The sequence below is a fragment of the Saccoglossus kowalevskii genome, chromosome 22 (assembly GCF_978046115.1).
Source record: "Saccoglossus kowalevskii chromosome 22, keSacKowa6.1, whole genome shotgun sequence".
Lineage (NCBI taxonomy): Eukaryota > Metazoa > Hemichordata > Enteropneusta > Harrimaniidae > Saccoglossus > Saccoglossus kowalevskii.
In genome coordinates, this window is record NC_140662.1 from 5231653 (window position 1) to 5259061 (window position 27409).

The 27409-nt window shown below is 33.2% G+C and overlaps 1 protein-coding gene across 8 annotated transcripts in view; it reads right to left on the bottom strand.

Annotated features, from left to right (window-relative positions):
• LOC100370078 (tensin-1-like) overlaps positions 1-27409 on the bottom strand; it is a 144738-nt gene that overhangs the window by 55777 nt on the left and 61552 nt on the right. For all 8 annotated transcript variants that reach the window (XM_085495524.1, XM_085495522.1, XM_085495523.1 and 5 more), the window contains exons 2-3: positions 7547-7661; positions 6835-6872 (exon numbers count right to left, since the gene is read on the bottom strand). In XM_085495524.1, coding sequence (XP_085351650.1) covers positions 6835-6872; positions 7547-7661 — 153 coding nt within the window. The remainder of the gene's footprint in view (positions 1-6834; positions 6873-7546; positions 7662-27409) is intronic.

A 27409-nucleotide genomic window follows, 5' to 3' on the forward strand; every position in this document is an offset into this window, starting at 1 on the left:
CTGATTTATCGTGATGTAATAATTTTGTAATTGTTTTTATTATTATTATACATCTTATTTTACATTATGCAACACTTTTAAAAATATGCAAGCAAATAAGTAATAAATTGAAATAAAATAAAGTGAAAGAAAAAGTATGATAAAAATAAATACTGTAATTAAAAACATATTTAAAAAAAAATAAAAAAAATAAAGCCCAAACTAGGATCATATTTTAATCAGTTGATGCTAAAAACTGTTTCAGTTCTGACAAAGAATATATTTTCATAAAATTGTCAGTGGTGAGAAAATTACTTGATGTGGACAGTAAATGTGAATCCATACATATATTATATTAAGAGCTTCTTGTATATTTATTACTTAGATAAACCGACAAAGAACCCAATTACAGACCAGCAAGCTTCGACTCTTAGGAGAGCTTAACAACTCAAAGCATGGACATCTGCTAAACCGTTTTTGTAACTAGAAATTATCAAAATTTCATAATTATGAAGGATTTGCAAGGTCAAAATTTTGCAAATATTATTTTGACTTGCTGCTTTTAAGATGCCAATGAAATATTTCATTAATTTTCAGGACTCATGGAATTTGTGAGAATTTTTGCAAATGTGCATGATTCATTGTAAACAGGTTTATGCTTACCTAATAGGGGAGATGAACCCCAATACTCACAATCTCGCGTGCTCACATGAACTAATATTTTCAGATATGTGTTTGTTTTGTACTTAATTTGATTAATGGGATGCAAGACTGTGTGACAATTTCATTCCATCAAAATGACCAGCTATTTCAAGCCAATCCCTTCAGGCAGAGTAAAAAAAAAAACGAATTTTTTTGCCTTAAAAACTAAATTCTAAAATATTACCGGTACCGGTAACCTTTCAAGACATGACTAATCAGGCAACTTAAACAAGTCATTGAAAATGACACAGTCCCCGTTAAGTTCTCTTTGTGCTCGTCATATTAAAGCGGAGGGGTTGTCGCGAGCCTGTCCTTGAAACTTGAGTTCCAAGTGGCGTATACAACAGATTGTTTATTTACATCAAAACACGTGTTTCGTGTCATAGTAATATGGCCAAAATAAGAACAGCCGTTATTCAGCCATCTTTGATCTGATTATGAAACACACTGATATGTATGATGTATGTGCCAAATACGAATGAAAATGGTACATAAATTGTGGAAATATAGTAGTAAGGCCAAAAAGTCAGATGGCTGTCAATCAGCCATCCTTGACCAGATTTTGAAACAAATTGTCATGGACATGCATCCTAACATGTATAAAGTACATGTATGTGCCAAATTTGAATGAAAACTGACAGAGCACGTCCAAGATACCGCATAAAAAAACAAAAACAAGATGCCTGCTAGTCGACCATCTTTGATCCAATTGCAAAATAAATCGTCATGGACATGTATCCTAACATGTATGATCTATGTACTAAATTTGAATGAAAACTGACAAAGCATGTCCAAAATACGACATTTTCAAAAAACAAGATGGCTGCCAGTCGGCCATCTTTGATCCAATTGTGAAATAAATCATCATGGACATGTATCCTAACATGTATAATCTATGTACCAAGTTTGAATGAAAACTGACAAAGCATGTCCAAAATACAACATTTTCAAAAAACAAGATGGCTGCCAGTCAGCCATTTTGAATCGAATCGCTAAACCACTGCATGTGCATATGTCCCATATAAAGTACTAGGCACATGCAAAGAATGAACGGAATTGGTCCAAGGGATTCTGAGATATGACTCCGGACGGACACACGGACACACGGACGCACGGAGACCGAATTATAAGTCCCCGTTTTCGGACTTCGTCCGAACGGGGACTAATAACGAAATCAATTGAATGTGGATTTTTGAAAGCACTACGGGAGCCTTGGGCTGATATACCCACCAGAGTCAACCGAGTCTTAACCCTAATTAAGCTATAATTAACCTAAGATTTAACCTTATATTTTTACCTGACATGTTACCGTGAAAATGTTACCGGCTCCATAAAGGGACACATCATTTTCTACATTATAAGGAAGCGATCATACTTTTGGAATTTGAGTTTATAATACTGAAAGTTCCATGTGTCAATTTTCAAGATTGGATGACGTTTGTGAGGACATTTCACAAAAGTCATAGTACCCAAGAGAAATTCTCACTGATACAAAATTTCATTATTTTCTCTAAAATTTGACATTTTACAGTATATGATCAATTTTAAGTCAAGTAATCCTGTTTGCAATAGTATTTATTGAAATTGATACTTTCATTTTAATTAACACTGACTATGCAAATAACAGTGTCTGTTTTACCTTGGGTATGGTATTCATCACTGATATTTACCGCCAGAATTTTTTGTGCAACATTATGTATATATCGGTACTGATTTTTTTTTTTTTTTTTTTTTTATTATTATTATTTTGGACCAAATTTACTTAATTTCTCATTGGCTATGGAGTCTTGAAAATTATTTTTATCTGCAATGAATGTGAACACCCTCCCCCATTTGTAAAATCTGCATTCCCTAGTGTTAGTTTAATACTGATATGTCAAACTTTCTGTAAAGATTTTGAAATGTCTTCACAAAACTTACAATTGTCTTACAAAATTAAATTACTTTACAGTATACAACACGTGTAAAACAGTTTGTTTGTACACAATATCCCATGATGCAATATTCATTCTGAAATGTCAAATATTCAGAAAGATTTGAAATTTTCTGATGTGTGGTGACACTATGACCTACAGTATAAACTGTAAAGCCAACTAATTTAAAAGCAGCATACAGGTTATCAATCAGAATCGTATCATTCTGTAAACATTAAAATATTCTGTTTCGTCCCAGGAAGCAATCCTTCATTCTATAATCACTTCACAAACGGAAATGACACCGGATAGCTGAAATCTGGAATCAATCCAGGTTATAACCAAATTGAAATCAAAGTATTTTTTATGATTTCTTTGATAATTATTTACCAAATGTACCATTTACTGCTTACAGGTCTTAACCAAATTTTTTTTAAATTGTATGTATAAGTAAAAACAGTATTTATATAAAGTGCATTTCAATAATTTATTTGAAATTCACCAACATGTATTCTTATAATAATATCGTAAAATTAAGGAAATAAACATCAGGTGAGACACCAATGCATGATATTTTCTACAGAAATCGCCAATATACGACATATTGGCTGTTAATTTACAATAGGTGGTGTGGTGCTCATAAAAAATGTAAACTAGCTTTCAATGACTTTAGCATAAAAACAAGGTTTGTGGATTCAAAAGTTTGATTTGAGTTGACTTACTATGAAATCATATACACAAGAAATGTCTCTCACAAAATAAAACTGATACAAAATGTACAATACTAGCTACACACAGAACCCATGATTGGGACACTCAAGATCTAATCCTACCTGGGGCTGAACACCATTAAGGAACAGATGACCGCTACTCTGGGTGAATATAGCACAGACCCAATGGTTTGTCAATGAAGGCAGATATTCATTGACAAACAGATGCACTTTAATTGGTAAAGGTACAAATGTGCTTGTATTCGACTGGACCTGCCTGACCCCAGGATAGTGCATTAAACTTTCCATAATGTCTTTATGACATGAAGATGGTCACACAGCCCTGTCACGTACATGTAATTCAAAACATGGATTTTTGAATAACACAGGTCAATCACTGGGAAAATAATTAAATCACCAACAAAAGTAGCATGCAAATTCTAAAGCCAACATTACGTGCAGAAGCAGAGTTTTTTTTTTCTGTTAAAAATAAAGTAGTACTAGACTGATGATTAATTCATTGATAATGTTTCTAGTACTTTCTGAGAGAAAGTTCCAACACTGTAAGAGCATGTGGAGAAGACAAACAAACAAACAAACAGTTTTCATCTTATAGCAAGATTTTCAAACAACAAATTTGATTGTATTTATTTACTGAGCAGATTAAAGCCTCAGGCCCTTTGAATGAAAAAAAAAATGTTTAGGATATTTTGAAAATTCCTGCAGTTTAAATAACATCTGATGATCGAGAAGATATTGCAGCTTGTCTCAAACCAGATGGAATGACGTGTCCATATGTTCTAAGTGCATAGAACTGACACTCTGTGGTCAGGTCACTCAGCGTAAAAGGAAGTGCAGGTGATCATGCATGGAAATTGTGAACAGATAATTATGTTTCACATGTCCAGCTGAGTTCTGACCTTAATACCAGAACATTAATTAAATTGCAGCAACTAGAAAACTCTGTCAAGTTCAGCATAGTTTACGAAGACGACCTAATAATGAATTCTGCAAATAACTGTAATTGGTACAATCCAACAGGAGGTCATCATTCTTGAATGGAGCCCCAATGGCTGTACAACATACTAATTAATTTGAAATAAATTGGTTCAATGACAAACTAATTGAAATGAACACATTTTTTCAACATAACTTGGAAATTCCAGAATCAAGAACATCCTGTAATGTCCTCCAGTAGGAAATAATGTCATTCAGTCAGTGAGTTAGTTAAAAGTTAGTTTATAGCCACTCCCTCCCTCCCTCACTGCCTTCCTCAGTCACTCGCACATTAACTCAGTCAGTCAGTCAGTCAGTCAGTCACTAACTCAGTCACTAACTCACTCACTCACTCACCCACTCACTCACAACCTTCCAGAGAATCACAGCAACTCTATCAATCTGTCAGTCAGTCAATCACTGCCTTTCACAGTAACTCCCAAAGACAGTCATTCACTCGCTCACTCTCCAGTTGCTCTGTATCAAAATTAAAAAAATGTTTCCCACAATATACTAACACCAAAATGTAAAGAATCCAGAACACATCTTTCTTTACTACATGCATACATGTACATGTAGTTGTATTGCATATTTCCATATGCCCTATAACCTGGGGGGGGGGGTCAATCAGTAATGCATGAACTATCATAATGCCTTAGGGGAACCTGCTACTAGTACATACATGTATGATTACATTACATAATACAGGCACATATGTACAGTAATTAATTAGGTGATGGGAAGATTCAATCTAGGGGGTCAATTAAGAAAACAACCTACGGTAATTGATTACAAACCAAGATCCTATTCACCCACATTCTCCAAGGCATAAAATAGCATAACAACAGTTTAATATATTTTGTAAAACACCAAATATATATATATATATATAGTATATAGTACATAGTACATGTATATAGAGTGTAGAGTCACATTTCTTTAAATGAAATTTTTTTTGTCAAATCTTAAGTTGATGGCATATGTTCATATTTAAGAAAAATTCATTATCTCCACATATGGAACCTATATTGAACACAACCTGTATTAACCATTTAAATCAGATTCACATATTAAATTATTAACTATATTAACCTACCAGTGTCTGGTTCAAAACACTGTGTTAAACACTTGCATTCCTAAAGCAATTTAAACTTTTTTTATGAACACATCTGACACTTGTTAATAACTAGTTGTTGTATTTTCTAACTTGGTTTGTTTTTCTTATTTCCCGATGCATGACTGGAAAAACACAACTCATCTACTAACAAACGAAAAAATTCCTTAGGAGAAATGATCCATGGAGGAAAAAAAATTGACTGATATCAACACTGAAACACCGCCCTCAATAGTCGGGAAATGGACAATCAGAAGGTGGAAATTAATATGCAGGACACTAAAACCTAGTCATAACAAATTTTTCTCAAGCTGAGTTATGCAATAGTCCATAAAAGTTTTGTGGGAAACCATGTAATCGTAAAAACCATGTTGAAGTCACCTGCTGACTAAGCCACTCCAATTCACACTAGTTCTGATTTTACATCTACCAATTAAAAAGCCTGATTTATGTATTTTGTGACAAACATAAAGCGACTACATAAAACTCTTTGATGTGTTTCATTATCCTGAGAACAATTTTAAGTCCTTTCAATAAATAAGCCTTTTTTTTATGCAATTTATTCACTGCATTTCAGGGTACCGGGGTAATAATACTTTATATTAAGCAATTTTCTGAAGTTGACGATTTGGTTGAAAACGAGACCCAACAGTCGTTCAAAACAATTCTATTGTTGTTCATTTACAGAATTGTAAATTTGATAACAGGATTGGAGAGTGACACATTTTGAGTTTGGAATTAAATCAACCCAAAACGTCAATGTCCGCTTGAAAACCATTCTTTCAAGATAAAAGGTCGAAAATGGCAATATCTGCTGCAAATGATGACACAGACATTCTGAAATGTATAAGTCGTATATTACACAAGCTGTCAATGTGTTCATATTCCCTACCACAAACCACAAAGATATGTACAAGGGGTTATACCAGTAATACAATCAGCACCGACAATCTGGTTATTCTGAACCACAAATAAATCATTTAGACTATGTTCACATGTAGTTATGACAGTCAAAATTGTTTATCAGACACCAGGGAACTTTCAAATTATACCAGTCCTGCCAGAAAGTCACCCTGCATTAAAGTTTATTTTACAATACTACGTCTTACTAAGCCCCAGAAAAACTCAACATTCTGCTGAAACACAAAACAAATTTCATTTTTTGTTGCACTATCTTTATACCAGCTATCAGAAAAGAATGATGTCCAACTTTATCATGAAATAATATTAATTAATAAAATTGCATTTTACAAATTTATATCGAAGCAGACCATGCACGAACTGATACTAGACCACAGGGGATGCAAGTTTTAATTTGTATCAGCCCAACTGGAAAGTTACCAATCTAGGGCATATGGACTGGCATTAATTTCACTGGCTGTCACTACGGTGAAGTAGAGTTACATAAAAGTTCACTCACCTTGGATTCACACTTCTTGTGGCAGGCATATTTACACACTGTAATACAAAAAAAACATACAAGTAGCAGTTAATCAAAATATACCATATAATATCACAATATAATTGCTGACAACATAAGTTACTAAACCTGGAGAAGATAGAGCACTGCCAAAACTTGTGTACGTTCTTTTAAGAGAATGGGGTCACCTCATTGAAATACAGCGCCCTCTATAGGCAATGCTGTAAATGACTACCCAATTAATTTTGATCAAATGATGACATAGGGAAAAATCAATATTATTACTGATCTTAATTTCCTACAAAGGGAATCAAATGTGTAAATTATCCCTTCACAATGAAAACTATGGGTGCTGTGGGGGTTACTATAGAGAGAATAATATTAATATTTATACATTCAATACAGAGACAACAAAAAATGATCATCCATAAAAATGTATTTCATTGTAATTTGTATCATGCTGCAAAACATTTCAAAAATTCTTTATACCCTGAAAAATCAGTAAAATCAAGATTGGGAGATGCACAAATATAAACTTTTACGATAATACAAAGTTTGCACTAAAAGTATCATGGTCACTTTGACCTCAATTATAAGTTAACATTATACGTAACAAGTAATGTATTTGCACACAGACTTGGCAGTGTTCTTGCAATACTACTCCTAGATTATTCACTTTCAATTTTACAGATATTTGTTTGTTATTGCTTACCTCTACATTGTACAGCGTCGCTCCATATAATCTGTTTACATAGATCACAGTTTCTGGGATGTCTGTAAGATTTGATTCTAAACGTGTGACATTGAGAATCTATAATATCCTGAGGCTGAAAGAAAAAAAGAAAAGAGAAGTCAGAATCAAATTGTTAATTTCTGCCAGTGTTCTAAAATGAAAATATGATTATTTATATGTATGTCTGACAAAATGCAGATTTTCATAGTTTTGCTAGCTGACTGTACGAGGTAGAAGAAATGAGATGTGAAATTGAAAGCCAAATGGTTTCCTGGCAACAACAATAGCGCTCCCTACCATCCAATGTTGAATTGGGTTTGTGTCAACTTATAACTACACCTTGTGCACATACAATTGAAGTCTTACTTTGACTTGCAATTCCAGAAAAATGAAATGGGGATAAGATAGTGTGATATGTAAGCAGATTGAGGCGTTATCATGTTTTTAGAATGACACACTTCCTTTCACTCTGCCTGTTAAAAGTTCAATACATGACCTTTTGGCATTGGTGGTGGATACGTTTCCTGTCCAGGTGAAATGAGACATTACCAAATTATCCACTACTATTCATGAGTGGGGAAAATGGTTATTGTTGTCTTTATCTTGAAAACCGCAAGAGTGATTGCTTTTATATCTGATTTATCGCTCCCTTAGTTGGACCTCTAACAGATGTGTATATTTTGTGATATCTTTAAATTCTCGTTTTCCAGTTAATGGAAATACTATTGGGAGAGGAAGGGGGGGGGGGGCGGTAATATATTTTCAACTTTTTTTTTGAATGTTTTTGTGCCAGGCGACAGTTCTCGACATTGAATGTCACTGCTGTCTCTCCTGATCTGTTTTTTTTTTATATGCAAATTGAACATGCAAGTGCTGTCACATAGTGCATTTTTGCCACAGAAGTGTAGTCATCTTTCTATCAAATGGTAATTTAATGCGCTATACTGGCATAACTAGGCCCAATCAAACAAGTATTTTTTTCTCAAAAATATAATCATACTGATAATTAATTATTTGTTTAAAAATATTTCAGAGAACAGCACAGAATATTCCATTGTGTAATGCAGCACTGCAAACCGTGGGTACTTATACTTTTAAAAGTATTGTGTTCATCACAATGCATCTTAATATTGGACACATGTAATGACAATCTGTATTATACAAGCATTTTGTGTTGTATCAATTTTTGTCAGTTACCGAGCTCACATTCATATGACAAACTCAGACAAACTTTTACTTTCACCACACCATGTATTAGTATACTCATTCATTCTTACTTTTATGTATTTTAGAAAGTTCCCAGATTCATGCTTCCACACACATTGAAACAAATAACATTTAAACAAAAAATCAAATGAAAAGTCAAAACGATATACATGTATATGCAATAAAATTTTATGATTTCAGAGAACACAGTTCCCCTAGCCTGGTAATTCATGTATGATTGAAGTCTATTACACAATTGATAGCCATATGTGATATACATGTATCACGTCTATTTTTAGGTCCAGGGAGTGGTAGGAGTGGTGCTTAAAAGTAGAAAACAAGAACTACAATTGTTAAAGGGATTTAATGCAGACTTATCAAAGATAGACATTGCAGGAGTACATTGGTAAACAACGGTCAACCTATCGACAAGCTTGTACTACTAACAATGTGATTACTAGACTCCCTGATAAATTATAATATAAATTATACTATCCAAGATTGGTATCCGATTCTGTGGATATATTATAAACTGTATTAACCAGCCAGTGCCTGTCAAGTGAGAGTTTTAGTGCAGTGCGTTAATCATCTTTCTAACATCACAAAAAAAACTTTTAGTGTGCACAAAAATTAACAATAGAACTTACTCACTCACTCACTCTCTCTCACACACACAGGGTAATTACAATGTAAAAGATAAAAATTCCTGTGAATGTTAGAGACTCTCTGCAGTATAAAGACTGACCCATCCTTACAGTCAGAGTAAATATGTATACCTTACACCTACAATTGTGAGATAGAATTAAAATAGTACAACCAACCTTGAATTCAGATTGTATTGTGTTTTGTGTTAATGGGTCAAGGGAGGACGCTCCCATCTTACGATTACACCCATTGAAGTTAATCTAGTGCTTTGTGGGATCCAGACATCGCTAGTTAAATATAAATGTGTTTTTAAACAAGCCTTGCAGCCTGTCTGCTGATAGTGTGCATAACATTGCAACTAGTAGTTTTCAAAAAGGCATCAGAAATAGTTATTTGATACAAAATTGACAAAAAATATTCAGACAAATTAGAAACCTTAAAAAAGCAACTTATATGTTTTGCTCACTATTTTTGTACAAAAACGACTTGTTACTTTTTATAAAATTAAACCCTAATCATTTTACTTGTTATTTTCTGTCTCAAACGGGATTATTATCTATCATAAATAGTTGACCTTAAACTAACATATTATGCATCGTGTTGATCTACTGTGTAATGTCATTCAAGTAACAGTTTTAATATAAACCATATACTACTGCATGTCAAATATCTCAAACCATTTTCTGTTCACTACGAGATTCAGTGTTATGTGTAAAATGGAACGTAAAAACAGGACAAACAACAGTCACAATGTTGTAGTGGTGTAAAATATCGCACAGGATTTAACAAACGGAAAAGTATTTCGGTATTTCCATACTGTACACATTTGACGATGATCGATTTTGCTTGAGTTAGTATACTTCAACATCATAATGGGCCTTTAACTTGAAATGAGCCATTAAATTTAAATAGGCATTTAACTGAAATGAGCCTTTAATTTGAAATGGGCCTTTAACTTGAAAGCTTTTGAATCATGTAAAAAATTAACAATAAAAAATTCACAGAAATACCACAGATTTTAATCACCCAGAAATGAATTTATGTTTCTGTACACAATTTACTAATGAGTTGGGAAGTAAATTATTTATCTCTATTTATTTTTAACTGAATGCGCAAAAAATGAAGCATGCAGCAGAATTACAGTTTGTGTAAAAATTTGCGCTAACTAAAAAATTGGATCAAATTGATAAATAAACTGTCACTTTCCGGTGTTGGTAGCATGTATGAAAGAATAATGAAGAAATTGTATGGGTTATATATAAGCCATGTCAACGTTCCCATGATTTTATGGGTCAAAGGTCACCAAATAGGCATAAAATGATAAAAAGGCATAAAATTATAAAATCTGCCATTGACATTGAGTATATAAATAGAGAACATTGGGATACTAAATAAATAAATAGCAAATCAGGATTATCACCTTTGAATGAACTTGAGTGAAAAATTGATTTAAATAGTTGCATTAAGTATCGCAGACACCAGCTAAATTTAGGTTTAATCACAAATTATGTAGTGTTACTTTATACCACTTGTTGACATAGTATTCCTATCTATAAAGCACATGTTGTTCCAATCAACTTCTCAACTTGGGGCTCTGATTAAGGGGATTCATAAAATGTAGGGACAGAAATATGATTGTAAATAGCTGTGAAAAGTGAAATATTGAAGGATTTACTGCATATACGGCGAAGCAGAATTTTGTCTCAGATAGAATATATTAGTCTGGAAAGATTTGCTTCAATTGTTTTAAAAATTTATTATTCAAATTCTGAATATTTTGGTATAAAGATTGTTGAACATTTGACCCCCCAGTAAAAGGACATCCGGGAACCAATTCAAACATTGATATAGAGGGACAGATCATGTAATTTTCAGGGATGGGTAGAAATAATACACATAATGATTAAACTAAAATTAGTAGATTTGATGAAAAACCTGGGTTTATTTGAAATAATTCAGTGGACAGCCCCTTATAATCATCTTGCCCTATCACGGCTACAGAAATAGATTTCATGTCATAATCTTTAACATGCAGTTTATCGTTGTCGGAAATCGTAAAATCTTGATAAGAGCTTTGTCAATATTTACATGTAACGCAGTCGGAAGTAGAATGAAAACAACATAAAGAGAGTATGCAAGAAGAGAGAGGAAAGAAAAAATAAAATAGACATATTTAGGGGTAAAATTAATTATCAATAAATATTTATTTATTACGGTAATTAATTAATTAATTAATTAATCAAATTATTGTGAAATATTTTAAACCTTTTTAATTCATGAAGAGACAGATCAACATAAATTCAGTAAGAATCGTGAAATTTTGCGGCCGTGAAAATTCTAATGGTCTTCTTATGACAAGAGTTACATCGACTTTCACGGAATTTTGTCTTGACAAATTTCTTTAACTTATCAAATCATAATTAATTCCTAGCACAACATTAAAAAGTATACAGTATTTTATGTGTAAATGCAATTTAATTTTGATAGGCGTAACAAAACTGCAAAAATAGCATTTACAGAGGTGAATTTTCTCCTTGTTTTTAACTTGAAAGGACTAAAAATAAATTATTTGCAATACACCAAAATTACTGATGACATCATGATCACATCAAAAACAGAAACCAGAAACAAAGACAGCAGCATGAATTTGAGACAGTTCAAAAATTAGTTATGTACATTTCAGATAGATACATGTATGTAAGTACATATAGTTCCCTTTGTTCTTACCTTAATTAAAATATTTTAATTTAAATATGAAACGAGAACAGATCTTAAATATGGTTTTACAAATCATCACTGTAAACAATGTACATTCCAAGAAGGTTCAAAAACATACAAATACAGATTAATAAAGTTGATGTTAATTGAAATCTACCAAGATATAACTCAGAATGAGCAGCAATTCTTCAAGATTAAGTTATTCAAATAACTTTGAAAGTAATACCACAGGACATTTGATTGACGTGTAACTGAACTCGTGAAAAGTCACAAGTCTGCGCTAAAAAAGTTATTGTTACCTTATAGGGAACTATTTTCACCACATACTGGAAGTTAAATCGAGTGTTGAGAACCATCGACATAGCGTCCACATAGCCATGGCAAGTTAGTAACAAAGAGGTGGGACTCAACGCTCCCACATAAGTACGTACGTAAAGTATTAGCAAAGATATGATTGGGTATTTTTAGAACGGTAGTTAAGAATGCGGAAATTGGATAGACGTGATATTATTAAAGCATGCACTGCAGGTCTTTCAGTAGGCATAACAAACAAACTACAGAAGGTGTCCTACTGTGCGTACTAGTGGACACACACAACAAAGGTTTTGAAGACAGGATATGTCGACCTCACCAACTCCCATACTCAGTCTTATGTATATCAACCAATATTTAGGCACTGGTAGATTAATATTTATGCATAGAGTATTTTGCTTAGCATATGTAATTTGATAACTTTTTATGGCAATATATAGGCCTATTAAAACCCTTTGAATGACATAAATTTTGCACAATTTTGTGTATTTTACTATAATAATTCTTTTGTTAATTTGGAACTATATAGACATAATTTCCAAAAAAATCATTCAAAGGGATAAAGAATTTCTAGACAATATTGTAAACGTACTGATCTGTTCAGTAGACATTATTAAACTTATTGACCTATGCTGCAGATAATATCAAACTTATTGACCTATGCTGCAGATAATATCAAACTTATTGACCTATGCTGCAGACAATAACAAACTTATCGACCTATGCTGCTGACATTATCAAACTTATTGACCTATGCTACAGACAATATCAAACTTATTGACCTATGCTACAGACAATATCAAACTTACTGACCTATGCTACAGACAATATCAAACTTATTGACCAATGCTACAGACAATATCAAACTTATTGACCTATGCTGCAGACAATATCAAACTTATTGACCTATGCTGCAGACAATATCAAACTTATCGACCTATGCTGCTGACAATATCAAACTTATTGACTAAGACTACAGATTATCAAATTTATTGACCTATGCTGCAGACAATATCAAACTTATTGACCTATGCTGCAGACAATATCAAACTTATTGACCTATGCTGTAGACAATATCAAACTTATTGACCTATGCTGCAGACAATATCAAACTTATCGACCTATGCTGCTGACAATATCAAACTTATTGACTGAGACTAGATTATCAAATTTATTGACCTATGCTGCAGACAATATCAAACTTATTAACCTATGCTGCAGACAATATCAAACTTATTGACCTATGCTACAGACAATATCAAACTTATCGACCTATGCTGCTGACAATATCAAACTTATTGACTGAGACTACAGATTATCAAACTTATCGACCTATGCTGCAGACAAAATCAAACTTATCGACCAATGCTGCTGACAATATCAAACTTATTGACCTATGCTGCAGACAATATCAAACTTATCGACCTATGCTGCAGACAATATCAAACTTATCGACCTATGCTGCTGGCAATATCAATCTTATCGACCTATGCTGCTGACAATATCAAACTTATCGACCTATGCTGCAGAAAATATCAAACTTATTGACCTATGCTGCTGACAATATCAAACTTATTGACCTATGCTGCAGACAATATCAAACTTATCGACCTATGCTGCAGACAATATCAAACTTATCGACCTATGCTGCTGGCAATATCAATCTTATCGACCTATGCTGCTGACAATATCAAACTTATCGACCTATGCTGCAGAAAATATCAAACTTATTGACCTAGCATTATCATAGCCCAAGTTGCTATTGGCCAAAGCCGCAGACTGAAGCCAATAACGACCACTTGGAGACACAGTCTTGATATCCACCACTGGGGATAGTATTTGAATTAAAAAGGCCTCAGGAGACAATGAATCAACCGATTCCGCAGATAAATGGCTGTTGACACATTCATGTTCCAATATCAACTCAGGCAAGATTAATATTTATAAATTTTCATGTATTAACCAATCAAAGCAACTATGTTTTGATGGATAATAAGGAGTAATAAATCACTAACCTTATTAATCCACCAATGTTTGTACATGAACAATACAGAAAGTATTAGATCACAGACACGCAATGGGGCGTGGGGTCAATGCACTGTATATACAGCAATATTATTATAATAACTCAGACTTAAGGAACTGATATCAATGACTATTTGTTAACATGTTGCACCAGTATTGTTATTACAGGTGTGTAGAACCACAGTAAACGTATCCATTCCCTGGTAACTCAGAAAACTATTACATGTTCACACATATACCATGGATATAAGCAACTTCAAATGGTTTCACTCAGTACACAAAAAATAGCCATTAAAGCCCACAAAAAATAAATAAATTGTTCTGGTTAGTGAGCATATCGGTTCAAAGGTACTGCTCACAACTTTTTTTTTCTGGTTTTTGCCAAAATTACATAAAAACAGCAACAACAAAAATAAAACATGAACAAAACGTGCATCCCACAAATCTTGAAATAAGAATACACATTGGGTAGGCATTCCTGTAAGCATGTTCTATGGGAATCCCTGAGGGCGGTAGACAACTATAGCGAGATTGCAACATCACTGATAGTTTATACATGTAATGTGTTGATAAAGGTAAATGTGGGTATATGCTAAAATTGCAATCCCATCAAACCTCATACAACTTCTAAGACATTAAATACATTGTACTTTTCAGGCTTTTAAGGAAACTTCAATAAAATTTTATTCCAGTTCCTTTTTTTGTAATTTTATTGTAGTTGGGGACATTTTTCCACTCTTTGTGAACTTTTATTGATATCCTGTCTGCTTCTCAGCTATTTAAACTACTTTCCAGCCATTAATCTTTTCACCACCAGTTCCCTCTTTCCATCACAACTTTTTTTGAGGAAAAACTGAAAATTGATTCACATTTTGTCTGTTGTCTCCAAAATTAGGGTTCATTTTTAGAAATATTAAAGAATACAAGAAAAAAGTGCTGACAAATTTGCGTGAGAAAGTCTGGCGGTAAAAAGATTAAAGACTGACAAGTCATTTGACCAAGCATATAGGCTAGCTCTAATCAGCTGTGAAAAAGTCATATATTATGGTCAACAGTTTTTCACACATTACATTGAACACCTATCATTTGCTGGTACACCTATCATAGATGTGTTTTTGTACATTGTATGTCTATAAAAATAACTGAATCATGAAACCAGTCACTGAATCCATAAATCAAAGTCTCCAATTTTACAAAAGTGCTATCCCAGTGACATCTAGGTCTGTTTGAACCCAAGCACCTGTAAGCCTAATTTCTCCCTGAAGTGAAGGATTTTGGGCCAGTGGTTTAGACCTCCCATTAAGCCTCCTGCACATTCCCCAAGGAAGGTTGTCGAACCACTTCTAGTATTTAATCTCAGAACCTACCAATCCTAGACCTGGCAACAACTACTACACTAACATTGATTTCAGGTTTTCCAGTTCAGATTCTCTCAATTGTTTGATTTTATTCTGATTACCAAACATAATTTAATCATTAGAATAATTAAATTAAAGAAAATTATATTATCCTTGCTATAACTTTATTATTAATTAAAAAACACAACTTAACTTTAAATGAATCGTTTAATTTTTCCTCTATTGTACAAAATTATAAAGTCAGCATACTGCTTCAACTCAATTCCAGTGACATAATAGAAAGCTTTGCGACTCAAAACATTACTTAATAATAGGCATGGACGAGACAGGCTGACATGTTCTACTCCAATTGATAAGCCTCAACTGATAATCAATGGAGTTCTTAAAAAATGTAAATGCATGACCTACTCACTGGGTTTTCAGTACTTCCGCTGAGATATAAAACCTCACAATTTAAATTCACATGAACACGTAAGATAACAATAGAACTCATCGTTCCCGTGGCAAATTTGTGAACTTATAACCCAGTGAATAAGCTCAAAATATCAAAATAGTGAAATTAAATACAAGTGAAAATAGAATGCTATAGAACAATTTAAGTCAACTCTTGTAATGTAATAAAATACTGTATTCTATTCACACTACACTGAAAAAACTTGTTGCTAACAACTTCTTTATTGCAATAGTATATTTTGGGTCTAGTATACGACTTACATTTACATGTATTAGTATTGGTATGCCTCAGGAACATATGCCACATTTTAATGATCTAGTAATACAATAAATTGTTGATATGTGAGCTGCCGCTATTTTATTCCTTCATTGCCTCCGGGGAATGTGAAAGCGTTAATAAAATTATTATTGAAGTTGTGCTTCTAATAGAGCAATCATGGTAGTGTGAATTACGTGAAACACTGGAATAATACAAAATATTCAAACGCTCTGATTCACATACTTTGGGCAAAGGATTGACCCCAATTCCTTACAACGATGTTACTATACCTAGTTCTTTACAAACAGTTTAAATCTTAAAGGTCAATACCACCACACAGCATTGCAATGTATATAGATTGTACATCATAATACCACTAACAACCCTCAATATTGAATTTAGGTTAGAGGTCATATTCTCAAGTACATAGGAAGCAAGGATGGGAGATATAGGGGGATAATCTGGTAGATTATCGAAAAATAACAAAAGTAGACAATTTCCACTCTGTACCTGTGTGCTCACTTATTTCTGGTTAACTTTCACCACTTTTTTTTCATCAAAAAGGACTTTTTTTTTTCTTTTTAGATTACAGTTTTTAAATTTCTTTTTATAAGACCCTTTTTATCCTTTCCTAAGAATTTTATGCGTCTAATAAATATTATTATCATGTAGTTTACATTATTTTTAAGGAGGCACGAGGACGGATATTATGCTCGACTTCACTGACCTTTAAATTCCCACAGTCGTGAAAACGCAGCAAACAAACATGAATCACATTCCAAACAAAAGAATTATAATTTGCTATTCCTGTTTGTTTACCGCACACAATTAATATCCGCCGAAAGTGAAAGAAATTAACCTCATAAACCAGTTGAACACTTGACGATAAAAGGATAGATGAGGAATTGAATTGACCATTCACGTAATAGTTACCTAACATTGGAATGATTTCATGACTCAATATGTATACACAACTAAAGTGAATTACATAAAGAGAGTTTAGGACAGGGTTAGGATTGCAAATGGATGGATGGATAATGGTACAGTAAAATCTGTATTAGAAGCCACATCCCTAATAGAAGTCCACCCATTCATTTTGAACAATTGAGAACCAATAATTCACCATTTCTTATATGCGTAGGTGCTCTAATAGAAGCCGCGGTTTCTAATACACATTTTACAGTAATAGTAAAAATACATTGTACAAATAATGGCATGTAACTTGTGATGATAAGATTTTCAAAGTTTTCAAAAGTGGTCAAAATTTAGGAAACCACACAAACAAAAGTAGCAATGTCTGTTTGAAAAAGAATTGGTGAATAATATTTCTATTTTTAATAAACTTACAATGCAAAAAAATATTGCAAAAAATATGTTTGCATAAATTTGAAAGAGATAAGCAACCAACATGTTCAGGGTTGGTCAAGATGCTAAAATGACCACTGCACTGCACTGCACTGCAGACACACTCCCAATAAAAAAATTATTACAATTTAACAAACTGTTCACTGAAGTGTTATCGTTTGCGCAATCACTACATAACACAGCACTGTATTTCATGGTGTTGTGTACATTGAAATACAGGATATATTTCATAAGTACAGGTATGTAAACTCTAAAATTTACCAGCCATAAAGAAATTTATCTGTGTATACACTTGTGTTTATCAGGTGTGTCCCAGGTGAGCCAATATAGCGCTATTAAAACCATTGTCAGTGTTGACATTCAACACAAGTCAACAAACACTCCTAGCCGTTAACACACAAACATAACAGTTTGTTTTCTGACACATAAACTTGTAGAAAAAGCCAACATATATTGTTTTAAGTTCTATTTTTGGAACAGAACGTTGAGCCTCCATTACTGGATTATATTGCGAAAAATAATAATGGACTTAAGTTACGCCCTTAAAAACACAAAATAAGAGTATGTTTCATTTGGTGAAACTGGTTCACGACTGGACTTATATTTAACCAATTGGGTTCCAAAGTCAACTTACTATTCATAATTTTAAAACCCACATATTCCATAATTTTGAACATGACTTGTAGATAAAATAAAAAATTATCTGGTCCAAAGTTATCAAAAAAAATTACATGAAAATTTTGATATTTCAATTGAGCTAGTATATTGTTGTCTTGGAGGTCATGATACTGTAAAATACTTTATTTTAGTTAGATTAATTTTAGCTGAAAAGTGTTTTTAGGTGTTTTGTATGGAATTTATTTTCACTGATTTCTGACAAGTTGAATGTGAAATATAGGAAAAAAGGTATATTCACTGGATTTTATTTTGACTGAATCATTCCTTCAGCGAAAATAGCGAAAATAAATTCCAAGTATTTCACAGTAGAACAATACCAAATGCTTTTAACAATATACCCCCCCCCCTCCACGAGGTCAGCCACAAATAGCCAAAGACAAGAACGATACACACTACATAGCATTGGATTTTTACAAACTTCAGTTTAAAATGAAGGCACATAAACGCAGAGCAGAATTTAAAGGTCATTTTGAAAGCAAGACACCAGTACATAAATCAGAAGACAATGAAAATAAAAGCTGTGATTGTGCATGAAGAGAAAAATAAATCCTTGGGGAGGTTGTTGGCATGGTAGAATACACAAAAACAATTATAAAGCAAAACAGTTGAAAGAAAGAAGGCGTCTCAGAGGTGATAGGTGGAAAATTCACTGCACATCGACAATCAATTCTCAGGTCACTTGCGCAACCATGATGAATAAGACTGTTTTATGAGATCTGACACATGCAAGCTAAAAACGTAGTTTTGCTGAAAGTTACAGTGCAAGAAACAATTTCTTGTAATTTTTATTTATTTTTAGGCCGATAGAAATTCTAATTCCTTTACATGTGTAGGCAGTCAGGTTTAATTGAAAATTTTGATATTGCAGCATAGGTAGCACCCAAATCTGTAAAATCCTCAACGAGTCCACCATACATCAGAACAATACAATATTTGCTCTATTAGTAACACAAGTGCTCAAATGATGAGTTCAAGAACAAAATAAGTCATATTTTGATGAACCGACATATAATTGCAATTTCAGGTGTATATGTGTGCATTAATTCAACATGCGTTTATATATAAATATAGCAAATATCTCTGCTGGAGTCTTTAGGACAAGAGGAAGTGCCAAGGTCATAAATTTATTTAAATCATAAATTCATCAGCATTTTATAGCCACAATGTTTTCCAGTGTATTCTGAATTAATGTCTGTGTGGAATGCAAGATGGCCACTTGTTGCACCATTCATCACAATGTGATCTTTTCACTATATTTTCATATTCCTACACCACTTTCATTAACCCTTTGAGCATCGCTAATGAAAATTGTCATCACCTATAAAATGATTTGGTATAGTCTGGTCCATGATGAAATGTTGATAAAAAATGTCAAACCTTTTTACCAAAAACCAAAATCAATATTTGAAACATTGTCCAAAATGATGATGAAATTCAGTGACAATTTGGCAAAGGGAGAAAATATTAGCATTGAATTTTGAGCAAAAAAAATTTCTGGCGCTCAAAGTGTTAAACTACTGTGGATAAACATATCACAATCAAAAGAATATTCTCCAATTATTATTGTAAGATATTATCAAAATTTAAACCAAGCTGGAATCAACTATAACTATTTGTCATACAAAGTTTTTTTTCAATATGTCAGACAGACAGAGCAATAATGCAATTGGGAAAATCCTGTTTCCATGGACACATATTTTGCTACACTTTCTTAAAAATCTGAAATGTAACTAGTACAATAATCAGAAAAAGAGCAAAATGTGGAATGCTTAACTACAGTTTAGAATACTGTAAAATGACGTATCTACACTCATTCCAACATTTTGAATTTTAACCTATGAGAGGAAACTACATGCACATCAACATTGAATGTGTTCTCGGTTATTGACGTTGTTTCCTTTGTTGACAGTGCACTAACGCAAACGTTGGCAGAGTGCAAAATGTTTTATGTTGTCATTTTAGACTTATCTCTTAGAAAAAGATGTATAAGAATAAGATTTATGATGAGAATGCTGCAAAGTGTGCACTCAGGCAGTATGGGAATGCATCAACCTCTGCTACATGTCGTTGATATATCGTCATACAGATTTCATGACTAATTTGCAATATTCTTTGTCATAATAACCTCATACCATAAACAATAAAACAATTAAGATAAATCTTCTCTTAAGAGAGTTTGAAAAAAATTCAAATTTTACATTACTGGATATTTAAAACACATTTTTTGGAAAAATCATTTTCTAGCTGTATTTTAGGATTGAACCATAGTAATGAAAGTTGTATACAGTATACTATAGTATACTAATTTCGTTTTAGAATGATTCAATGAAAATAAAATTCAGCTTTTTTCCTATATTTTACATTCAACTCGTCAGAAATCAGTGAAAATAAATTCCATACGAGACACAAAAAGTCTTTCCAGCGAAAATTAATTCCAACTAAATTCAAGTATTTTACAGTAGTTTAACAAGTGGTGGCCTGCTGTCACAGTATAGTTCCAGGTAACACATGCATCTTATATACGAGTTCTCAAGAAAATGACATCTTTATAAAGTGCCTCCAAGCACAGATTTGGCACTTGTATAAAGTATCCAGTGCGTATACTATTTAGGTCAAAGTTCACTTTACCTTCTAAGGGTGACATGCATACCTTTGTTGAATAAACTCAGCGTTAACTCTCTCTACCTGAGGTTAAGAGCATACACTTCTCATTACAATGATTAAACGCAGCAATGGATTGAGCCTATTAACCCATACTTGTGCCAACTTTCATGCCAATTCTCAGAGTTAGTGTCCACTGACATAACCATAGACTACAGATGAGGACCAGTGTACACTGCCAAAAGTATTGCAGTTGGTGGTGACCTTTGACATGACCTATGACCCAGCAAATTTACAACTCACTAAAGCCTCCACAAGGCCAGGTGACGTGAAGGAATGCTTTAAGTTTGTTACTTTATAAAAACATACAAGATTAAAAACATTTTTCTTACGTTCAAATTTTCAGCTTCTGTTCGTATAAATTTCGCTCTTCGTGTGGATAAATAAGAATCTTTCCAACTTGCTACAAAGACAAAGAGTGCATTGTGGTTTGTCAAATTCCACGCTAAAGAAATGGACGTGAATTGCATACCAAGACGTACATTTAACTTTCTAAACAAAGTAAACATAAACGACAAACTGTGAAAACAACATAGTCTGAAACAGTAAATTATCACAGAACACGAGTGGGACTTCCACCTGGGCCTCCACGATGATTGAAACTAAAAAGAATTAAGTCCTGGATATATATCAATTTAACAGGCAATAAATAATGAAATTGGCATCGTTTTGGGGGCTTTGCTTCTTCCTTTAGGCAATTTTCCCATCCAAGATAACTGTGTTTTAATTTATGCATATTTTTATTGTATTGTTTTTATAGTTTCTTTAGTACTGTTTTTTAAATACCTACTTTTCACCATCACTTCATTTACCATTGTAGTTATAGTGCTCCCCATTCTACCTTGTAGCTTTGCTACCTACATATACTAATAAATTCTTTGTAGTGAATACCAATGTATCTACCAGCAGAGCTACCTCTACTATATATATAACATTCCTGTATTTACACTTCTTTGGGGACGCTGCTTCTACCGTTAACTCTGCAGTCGCAGTCACGCTGCTTCTACCTGTACTCTGCAGTCGCAGTCACGCTGCTTCTACCTGTACTCTGCAGTCGCAGTCACGCTGCTTCTACCTGTACTCTGCAGTCGCAGTCACGCTGCTTCTACCTGTACTCTGCAGTCGCAGTCACGCTGCTTCTACCTGTACTCTGCAGTCGCAGTCACGCTGCTTCTACCTGTACTCTGCAGTCGCAGTCACGCTGCTTCTACCTGTACTCTGCAGTCGCAGTGACGCTGCTTCTACCTGTACTCTGCAGTCACAGTCACGCTGCTTCTACCTGTACTCTGCAGTCGCAGTCACGCTGCTTCTACCTGTACTCTGCAGTCGCAGTCACGCTGCTTCTACCTGTACTCTGCAGTCGCAGTCACGCTGCTTCTACCATATAGCATTGTAGTTGCAGTCATGCTACATCTACCAGGACATCTCATTTACTAATTTTAACCCATTTTTTTACAGGGATGATGCAGAGTTATACTTTTCTTTATACATTTTACTATTCTGATACATTTTTAGAAACTCACCGTATGCTCACATCTCTCTGTTAGTTATTGATTCTTCAGTGCAGCTTAGGTGGGATTCGGTGAGCCCCCCCCCCCCCCCCCTTATTGGCAATAAAATATTTTTCATCGTACCACAGCGTCATGAATAATGGTATTGGCCATGAGGAGAAAACTTTTCAACAAATAAAAACAAGAAATGTAATTCGTTTCAGTCGCTTAATTCTACCCCTAAAACACAAATGACTGAACCCTTGAATAACAAGTTACATAATATAAATCTGCCAGGTTCTCACATACCCGAATCAAAAAATCATTGAAATCATACATTTAAACATAAAATACTGAGTATCAGATTTATTTATTTCATACTAGATTGAGATGCCAACAACTGAACCATGACTACCGGTACATTGAAATTCTACTATTTCAAGTATTTTGAGGGGATTTTCACAAATACATTTGAAAATCAGTAATTAACTATAACTAGAGAATGCAGGTATCACCAATGGGGCAGTGTGTTCACATTCATTGCAGAATATTTTTTAGCCTCCATAGCCAATGAGAAATTAGGTAGATTTGGTTAAAAATAAATGAGGAAAGCATATATTTTATATATTGGTAGTATATTTTAAAAATCCAAGTTATTACACCAAAATTTTGGCTGGGGTAAAATTAGGAATGACTACCATACACAAGTGACAACACATACTATTACTTGCATAGCCAGTGTATTAACATAAAAGTATCAATTTCAACAAACATTGTTGCAAAACAGGATTATGTTTTTTTTCTTGTCTTATAAATTGATCTAATACTTTAATGTGCATTAATTATGTGAATCAAATTTTTGTGAATTTTGTTAGTCAGTGAAAATCGTGAAATTTGCTAGCAGTAATAATTTCTCTGCTGTCCTATTACAAGGCTTATCAGCAACTTTCATGATATTTTGTCTGCACAAATTCCATAAAAGTACCCCATTGTGAGAAAAAAAAATTGTCCTGGAACGCTTTTTTTTTTTTTTATTTGTATCGTTTATTGTCGTTCATATTTTGGCAGGACCAACCACCAATGACCACCCCTTCCTACCCAAACATGTGATGGACATTGTTCAAAAAGACGCCGACTAGATAAATTTTAGTTTACCTAATAAGCTTAAACCATTGCAATGAGATTACTTATTTATATCACCCCTGCTGTTGCGTGCATTATGTGCAAGAATTTTGCAAAAACTAAAAAAAATTATTTTACAAGCGTTGTTTATGTAGCATGGGACCCACATCATGGTGCTTTATTTGGAGATTTGGAGCATGCAGTTGGGTAAACTAAATCTTGAGGAATGAATTGCAAGATTCTGACAAACACAAAAGATAAGCATTTTGTGTTGAGCCAGCAGTTGAGTAGGATGTCTGAAACTGGTGAATCCAGGCGGTAATTGCCGGGATCAAGAGGATGAAGGGAATAGAAAGTGTGCACTACAAAATAATAAATATGTTTATATTACACATTCTGATCATAAACAAAAAGAAAAGCTTAACACATTTTATTTTTGGGTGAGATCCAAATTCCTGCGAGTCAGGAAACCATAATAATTAGGATCTTTATAAAAAAAAAACAGAGTCACATTCACTTATTTCCTTTCCCTTGATAAATCAAGTTTTGATAACTCACTTAATACCATATGACGTTTGTTTTTGGAAATGCACAATTTGTGTAAAAGTTGGAATTGTTAACACATGTAGAACAGTAATTATTCAGTCCACATTGTTGCATATGAATAGTAACTTCTAGGTATTTCAACATCACCTCTAAGACTAAGGTTTCAAGTGATATAGAAACTAGTACAATTATCAGCGTTTTAAAATTATAGCAGAAAAAACGTTTGATCACCCCACTAATAATAACTGAACAAATTCTGGGCATCACTTTTCTATTTAAACCTATTTTAACTAATTTCTTGGCCATGACAAAAAAGTCGTCCTGAAACCCATAAAACAGTAAATTTATTCTGCATGGTTATATTGACTGACAGTAACTAACATATACATATATAAGCAAAGCTAAGAATCATGGGAAAGCACTCAAAAGTAAATATCCTGTTTCACTACACGCAAGCCACACATCAATTTCCAATATTTGTTTAATTTTAACAAATAAAAGTATAAATATCAAATACCAAGTAGGGGGGGGGGCTTTCCCGTAATATTCTACAATCTGCTCAGGTGATATTTCTGTTTTAATGTATTTATTAAATCAAACTACAAAGAATTATAAAGTTCGTAAATGATTTAGATATATTTGTATGTATTGTTGATATCAAAACAACAAGCTTCAGATAGGCTAAAAGATTAAAGGTTAAACAGTGGTGTCAAATGTATTGATTGGTTAAATGATTTTCATTGCTATAATGTAAATGTCAATCTTGGGTTTTGAAAACTATGATAACTACAGTATGTTTCACTAAATATACATTTACATACATGTAGAGATTCATAAATTTCATGGGATACTAGTAGTTGATTTCGCTGTCAAAATGTCGATATTACACCTGTACTGTAAAATATACAGTAAAGGAATAAAATCCAACAAAGGTACCGGTACCTTTTTTTTTATATTATACATTCAACTTCTGAAAAATCAGTGAATATACAAATTGCACACGTTCAGAAACATTGCATTATGGGTAAAACCTGCACATTTTGTAAAATGTACATGTACGTTTAATTTCTTTCTGCGTGTGATTCAGTGTATTAAACCTCTCACCACCAGACTTTAACGCCCAAATTTGCCTGGACTTTTTTCTCATATTCTTCAATATTTCTTGAAATGAACCCTAATTTTCAGACAACAGACAAAAGTAAACTTTCAGTTTTTAATCAAAAAATTTGGCTATTATTGCCCCAATCTTCTGATGAAAAGTGCAGAGAAAAAATGGAACTATTTTGTGATGTAAAAAAAGATGGTGAAATGGTTAACTAGCAGTCTGTTAATTCAACAGCCGGCTATTTTTTTTTTTTTTTTTTTTTTCATTTGTTCATTGACAATTTTGTCAAATATAATGCCCAAAATCATCCTTTTCGCTTATTTCTGAAAGACACTTTCAAATTTTTAGTTGATACCATGGTATGATTAACAATATACAAATTATGCAAATATATGTAAATGAATAAGTTCAGGTGCAACAGCAATTACAACAAAATTTCAGTTAATTTTTTTTATATTTCAAATTAATTGTTCATTCTGAAATGATCAAAATGTTATATCTTGCAATTTCCCTGGAGAAATTTACATGTAAATTTATACAAATGAATGCAAATTAATATCAAGTCAAATTAGATTCAATCAAAAATGCAATATCTATTTTTAAATTATGATTGTTGTAACAATCTAATTTTTGAAAATCAGAATATCCGGGGGAAAATGCGGTTCACATAGTTTTTGAATTACCTACGAGGGCCTGTAAGTACATGCAGTCAAAATTACTTTCATTAAAAAGAAAGCAATTACTTACATCCCGTTAAATAATACAATTTTATATGTATACAATTTCTATTCTTTATATCATGACTGTTTTTGATATCTCGTCATCAAGAAGGGTTGGTTGTATTTACGGTAATATTCAGTAGAAATTATTGAATTATTTCACACCACTCCTAACAGTTTCACTCAATCTTGAAATTTGGGAGGGGGGAGGGGGGGGGGGGTTGCAGTTAATAGCAAACAGAGGCCATGCACTGTTTTACACAATAGCCTTGGAGCCAGCAGGTATCCATCTTAAAATATGTACAGTCTTGGGATAGCACTGTGAATTTACACAAAAGTATGAATAAGATTCAAAACAAAACTAAAATCAACAACAGTGTCTGGTATTTTAAAAATGTTAAAGTTACAAAAAGAATTTGTAGATATCTCTGGTTACAATTGAATGAAATAAATATGGAAAGTTAGTGTGACCTACTTTGAGGAGAGAGCGTATAAAAAAACGAATACTTAATTTGTTTACACTACACAAAACAGCCGACTGCTTACTGCAGATTGAGAAATGACACGAATTGCGAGAATACACCTACATGTAGCTTTAATACATAGTGAACAGGTTGTGTCAAGGAGTAAACAACTAATAATATCTACCTGAAGCGTTGTCTTGCGCTTGGAAGCATAAACATGTGTAATTAACACCTTCCAAGTTATACAAAAGCTGCTGAACCTGAGAGATGATCTCGATAATTTGAATGTCCGTAGGATGTTCTTGTCCAAAACAGTTATGAAGTTGTTTAAAAAAGTCCGCAACAAAACCTGCCAAAGGTAAGATTCAAAAGAACCCTTCTACTAAACCTTACTTGTATTGTCCTTGGCGTTCAAATCTTTTCATAGGAACTCCCTTTCAGAAATCTACTACCTATGGATCCAAATCAACTGGAAATAATGACTTAAGTGGCTGCCATGGAAACACATACTAGTAAGAATGCTGAGGGGGTGGGAAATGGTGGGAACTGGTAAGGTTGAGTCACCATTGAAAACAGAGTACTGAACTGTTGAAGAACTAAACAAGTTAAAGAAATGAGTTTCCTGTTATCATTAAATAAAAGTTTCCAGTGGTTGTTTAAAGTAGTGAGTACTGTAAATAGTTCGCTGCTAAGAATTTCCAAGATTTGAAAATTTG